A 6,000-nucleotide genomic window follows, 5' to 3' on the forward strand; every position below is an offset into this window, starting at 1 on the left:
ACAAAATCATCTCACTGTTGTTCAATTAACAAGTGAACACAAGGAAACTGTCTTTTTTTTCCTTCTTTCCTTCCTATTAGGTAAACACTTACATGCTCTCTTGGTGTTCCTTTGCTGATTTCTTATGAGGCCCCCATGTTATTTAACAAAATTTTAGGTATTAATAGGTATTTCATGAAAAATCTTGTTCACTCGGCAGGTCTCACAAAATATAGTACCCTTGCCTTTTTCATTCAAAAGCATGCACAACTGTTCAGTATGCGTTGTGCTTTTTTATAGAGTGTGACAAGCAAAACACAAATGTAGTCTGTTTTCAGAGTGCCCCTGGCCAGTTTTTATTAAGACATCAGGAATAAACTGAAAGTGACAAAGAGATGGGGGTGTAGTTTTATAAAGTTTTTATGAGCAGGGCACAGAGCTGCTAACTGTGCCATGATTTGTCTTACAGAAAAGCCAATTAATTCCCACTATAAGAAAGAGTTCAAAAAAGGAGGAAACCAGCAACATCGGGAACATTTTCCAGCAAAGATGTATTTTGTTTCCCTTGTTTATGTGTTTCCTTATCAGTCTCGACTATGATTAAGTCAATAAAAAAATTAATCGAATTATGTTCATTAATGTATGTCCAGTAGTTTGTGTTTAAAGAGCAAAGAAGGACTCTCTCTGGTGGTACAATGTGCCAGAGTGTAGCACTGCGAAGCTAGCCACAGCCAGCCAAGGAGGTGACCACATGGTGCGGCAGACGTCTCCTGACCCACCCGCTGCTCCCCTCAGCAGTGTGCTTCGTCCATCTGCCTGTTCTGCTCCCCACTCTGTCTCTGGTGAAGCCTCTCACCGCCCCTGTACCTCTGGCCTAAACCCCAGTTCTGTATGCAAAAATATATCTTTTTTAAAAAATAAAGAGCAGAGAAGCATTCAGAATTACTTTTTAAATAACAATGGCTTTTGAAAGTAATTTAAATACTGAAATTTATTTATTCCTTTGCGACATTACCTGGCTTTGAGCTACACATAAAACAGAAGCAGCAACGATGATCCACTTTTGAAGTAGCTGACTAGGTAGAAGAATGAGATAGCTACCCAAGTAGCACAAAGTCAATGTGCTAAAACAGAAAACCTAAACAAGTTAAAAGGCAACTCACAATTACAGGTCTCAATTAATGGGAAAAGTCAACAGCATGAAAAGCTTTCCCAGTAGCTGAGGAAATACTGCTCCCTTCTAGAATTTTCAGTGTCCACGCAAGGAATCAGAACTGAGGCAAAGTCTTCCTACCTTCTATTTGTTTGTGAAGCTACATTTTTATTGAAAGCCACAAAATGTTCAGTGGCATCATTTCTGGAAACTAATCCTTAGGAAACTCATCTGAAGAGGTAAAAGGATACATACAAAAAATGTGCACCACAATATTTTCTATAATCAAAATAAAGGAATACAGGGCATGACTGAATTGCAGTTTATCATCTCAAAAATGAAACATGAAAGCTATAGAAGTCTAACAAGGAAAAATAGTTCTGATATACTAATATTTAAAGGTAGGTATCAAAATGGCTGGATATCTTCTCATTGCCCCTATACAACAATTTAGAACACATCAAAAAAACCAAAACCAGCACCGAATAAAGGTCCCATGATACTGTTTATATTTCATTTTGTCCTGCCTTTCCTCTGAGGTTTTGGGCCTATCTTTGTCCCTTCCTTTGGTGGAGTTCCTGACTTCTGGTTGAGTTCCTGACTTTATTTGATGGGCTGTGTCTATTCACCAAAAGATTGCAGAAATAAAATTCAGAACCAACCCAAAAATACAGTACATGGTAATATTATAGCAAATACTAAAACATCTCAGGAAGCCCAGAAATGAAAGTTCTCGTTCAACCCTCACTCCTAATTACTCCCAACAAAAAATATTGACATTCAAAATCTATACTTATTCTTTAATCATTTCCTATATAAGCATCTAACACCTCAAAGGATGGCAATCTAATTCAGGTAATTATCATCTTGGAAAACCTCATAATATTTAACAAAAGTTAATAAGCAGGGGGAAGAGTCAAACTTACCCACTCATAGATGACTCACAGATTGGTAAGAGCAAAACTTCCAATAGGGGATAGCTAGAGAGACAGCCTGAGCGCACAGCAAGTAAATCCTGACACTCGCTACACCTCCATCCTACCAAACATCAAACCTTCACTGACAGCCACACATCCCCAGCCCTAGGAGAGTGGTTCTGGATACAGAGCTGAGTCAGCTACCATCAGCCTCACCCTCCTGGAACTTACAGTCTTGTGGGGGCTTCAAACAAATAAAACTACCTATGAGAAATGCTGCACTGATAATGATGGGACATTTGTGTCTTTCAATGTGTTTCCATGAACGGCATTACTTACAAAATATTTTTGCCTGATGTTTGGCCTGAACCTATCAGTGTTTAGATCTAAATTCATTTACTAGAAATACAGTGAGTAGTGGAATTAAGTTCATAAACACCAGAAGGGGGTAATCAGACAAATCCAAAAGGTTAGAGATTGGTCTGATCTCTTCAGCAGATCGATGGACTGAGGAAAAAAAATAAAGGGTAGGGTCTGGAGGGATGGACTAAATCAAGATAAATGAACTCAGAGCAAGAAAAGTGAAAGCAATGGGAATTCTTCACTGGATCCTGGCTTGAGGGGGAGGATTGATAAGATACACTGGGGGGAACAACTGGGAAATCCTGAATAATGCCAGGTATTGCAAATGTTGTTATTATCTACATAATAGGAGTTATTAATTTTTTAGTAATAGCATTACAATTATAAGAATATTCCCTAATTTTTCAAGGATGCATGAAAAGTGGTATTATCTGTAATGTGCTTTGAAGTGCTTCAGCAAAGGTCAGTGGTTGGATGAAAATACAGAAGAATGAATGGAAGGACAGATGAATAAATGGAGAATAGGTGACAGTATGTTGATCACTGTCGGACTGGCAGCCATAGTGTTGTTCTACGTTTCTTATGATTGAAAATGATGACACCAGAAGGCCTCCTTGGTGGTGCAAGGGGTTAAAGCACAGCACCATGAAGCTACCACCAGCCAATGCAGCACGAGTTCAATCCCCAGCCAGGAAGGTGACCCACATGGTAGAGCAGACCTCTCCTGTCTTATCCACTGCTCCCCTCAACAGTGTATTTCAGTAGATCTTCCTGTTCTGCTCCCCACTCTGTCTCTGGTTAATCCTATCATCCCCCGCACCTCTGGCCTGTACCCCAGTCCTTGTATGCATAAATAAATAAATCTTTTTAAAAAATGACTACGTATGCTGATGCTCTTCCATAACTTCACCACAAGCACAGGTGGAGTGAGTATCTACAACTGAACACAGCTCGTGGTGCCCAGTCCTCCCACCCACCCACACCCTCTCTGGGAAGATGGGGCTTCTCTTCTGGCCTGACCCCACTGGGCTCCCTCTTACCTCAATTAAAGCCCCTTTCTCCCTGTCTTCGGATCGCTTAGCACTGTCCAATTCATCGTGCATTTCTGAGAGCTGGTCCTGGAGATCCCTGATCTCAGTCTGGTGCTGTTCTCGTTCCATCTTCACCTGAAACAGCCTGGTAGGAAAGAAAGCCATCAGAGAGATTCTCTAGGCTCTGCTTATTTTCATCCACTACTTCAGACCTTCAGATGGTCAATCAAAATCACTGAAAGGCCAAGAGGACTCCTATTTTCTGTTCTTCATTGAATAAGGACTCATAAACCAGAAAAGGTGCCTGGTAAGAACTCATGTCTACACGTACACTGGCCAAATGGGAAGACAGTGAGAATTCAAACAAATGTAATGGGAAATGTTATATAGGGACATTTTCTCCTTCAAGGAAGATTGCAGCATGTAAGAATTTGGATATAGTGGCTGACAAAAAACACAACTTTTCATTAACTGTTTTCCCTGAAGCCACCCTATGCCTCAACACTCCCCTCCCCAGTACTCTAGATGAAAAGACTCAGCAAATTATGATCCATGACCCAATTTGGTCTGCTCCCGTTTTTGTAAATAAATTTATTGAACAGTCATGTTGATTAATTATTTAAGGCTTACAGTCATTTATACAATATATCTACACAACAGCTATGTGCAAGGCCAAGGGCTTGACTTCCCTTCTCTGAAGACTCAAAGGAAATTATAAGCACAACCCCAGAAAAAAAATTTACAAGCTAGAAGATTGTGGGAAGTGCAAGAACGTTTTGGAGGCTTGATCCAAGCTCCCTGAAATCTGTGTTTAGATATCACAACTCAGTTTTCCCTGCCATCACTTAACCTGCTATGAGAGCCAGTCAAAGGACAGAAATTTTGCAAAGCATCCTTTAAGGTAGACAAAGGATTTTAAAAAATATTACCATCATGGGCCCTCCCTGGTTGTACAGCAGGTTAAAGCACAGCACTGCAAGCTAGCACCAGCCGCTTCAGTGCTGGTTCGATCCCTGCCCCAGGAGGTGACCCACATGGCACAGCAGACCTCTCCTGACCTGCCCGCTGCTCCCCCTCAGGAGTGTCCTTCATTGACCTGCCTGTTCCGCTTCCCACTCTGTCTCTGGTGAATCCTCTCACCACCCCTGCACCTCTGGCATGTACTCCAGTTCTGTATGCATAATTAAATCTTAAAATTAAAAAAAATATATTACCATCTTCCTACCAGTCTGCATGTCACCAGCTCCACAATTTTATGAGCATATGAGTGAGAAAAGGTAGGTAGGTTAGCAGTGTCTATAGCTATTTGGAAAGCCAGGTATATCAAATAGTGGGGAATTTCAGGCTACATCCAGAAGAGGCTCTTGACCAGAACTTACTCCTCCAGATTCTTCCGAAGCTCCCCTTCGCTTTCCTCCAGTCGCCGTTGCAGCACTGAGTTCTCTTCGACCTTATGGTCATGTTGGCTTTGGAGTTCTTTCAAGTTGGCTTTCATTCTCTCTCTCTCTTCTTTGATGTTCTGTTGGTTCTAATATGAATGCATGTGATTTACATTAAGGCAAGTCCATCAATGCTGCCTTCTAGAAGCTAATGGACCCCATGTATTCCCATTTAAGTTATTAAGTAACTTAATCAAAGTAGATGATTAAGGCATGGAAGTCTATCACTGAAAACAATATTAAGTATTTAATGAACTATAATATCTCTAAAAGAGAAAAATGCAGATAAACTTTATTCTACTGTTTTTATTACTTAATCCAGATGTTTTGCATTGAGTTTTCCTATTGGCCTGACTGGATCTAACAGCATTTCTTGTACTCCAGCAAAGCAGACAGGCTCTAAAAGCTTTGGTTATTTAAAAGGGAAAAAAAAAATTTGCAGAACAGGAACTGAATACACAGGAATTCACTCAATGATGAGAAGAATGTTTCTCTTGGGAGGAAAAATTGGTTCTTACTTCACTTGGGCTTCCTAATGTGCTTAAAATACTTTTTTATCAATCAAGATAGAATTTTTTTTAAAAAAAGCAAAGGAAAATTCAAATACCTTGACTTCAAGTTGAAGCTGTCTCTGAAGTTCAGCAACTTCTGTGATCAACTTGTTTTTCTGTGCCAATAGATCTTTGACTTCAGATGAAGAATTAGAAGCCTATAGTTAATTGCAAAGATCCTAATTTAAGGGTGTTCAAGATGCTTTATTTTAATTCTCTTTCCCACAAAACATAATCAGAGCTGTAACAGTAAACACTTTATTGACTCGGTTCTAATGGAAACCACCTTGACTACACAGGCGGAGTTCATCATGCTGCACCCTCCCCCACAAGGTTCCAGTAAACTTTATTTTACACCTTTTATCAGTCAGAATAATTATTTCATCAAATCTCTCAATAATTGTCCAATATGACTAATATTTGCTTTGTCTGCATACCTGGAACATTCTGTGGAATGTTATGAAATACTAACATTTTACATAGAGAATAAGTCAAAAGTTTCTCCATGAAAGCTAGAGTCCATTCCACAGGAATCTACTGTTAACAAAACATCTGCCATAAAACCTT

The 6,000-nt window shown here is 39.8% G+C and overlaps 1 protein-coding gene across 2 annotated transcripts in view; it reads right to left on the reverse strand.

The window, feature by feature from the left end:
* Positions 1 to 6,000, reverse strand: part of CGNL1 (cingulin-like 1) — a 156,500-nt gene that overhangs the window by 85,272 nt on the left and 65,228 nt on the right. For both annotated transcript variants that reach the window (XM_012728676.1, XM_004687754.2), the window contains exons 5-7: positions 5,490 to 5,591; positions 4,823 to 4,971; positions 3,453 to 3,588 (exon numbers count right to left, since the gene is read on the reverse strand). In XM_012728676.1, coding sequence (XP_012584130.1) covers positions 3,453 to 3,588; positions 4,823 to 4,971; positions 5,490 to 5,591 — 387 coding nt within the window. The remainder of the gene's footprint in view (positions 1 to 3,452; positions 3,589 to 4,822; positions 4,972 to 5,489; positions 5,592 to 6,000) is intronic.

Source organism: Condylura cristata, unplaced genomic scaffold (assembly GCF_000260355.1).
Source record: "Condylura cristata isolate star-nosed mole 26May11 unplaced genomic scaffold, ConCri1.0 scaffold00023, whole genome shotgun sequence".
Classification (NCBI taxonomy): domain Eukaryota; kingdom Metazoa; phylum Chordata; class Mammalia; order Eulipotyphla; family Talpidae; genus Condylura; species Condylura cristata.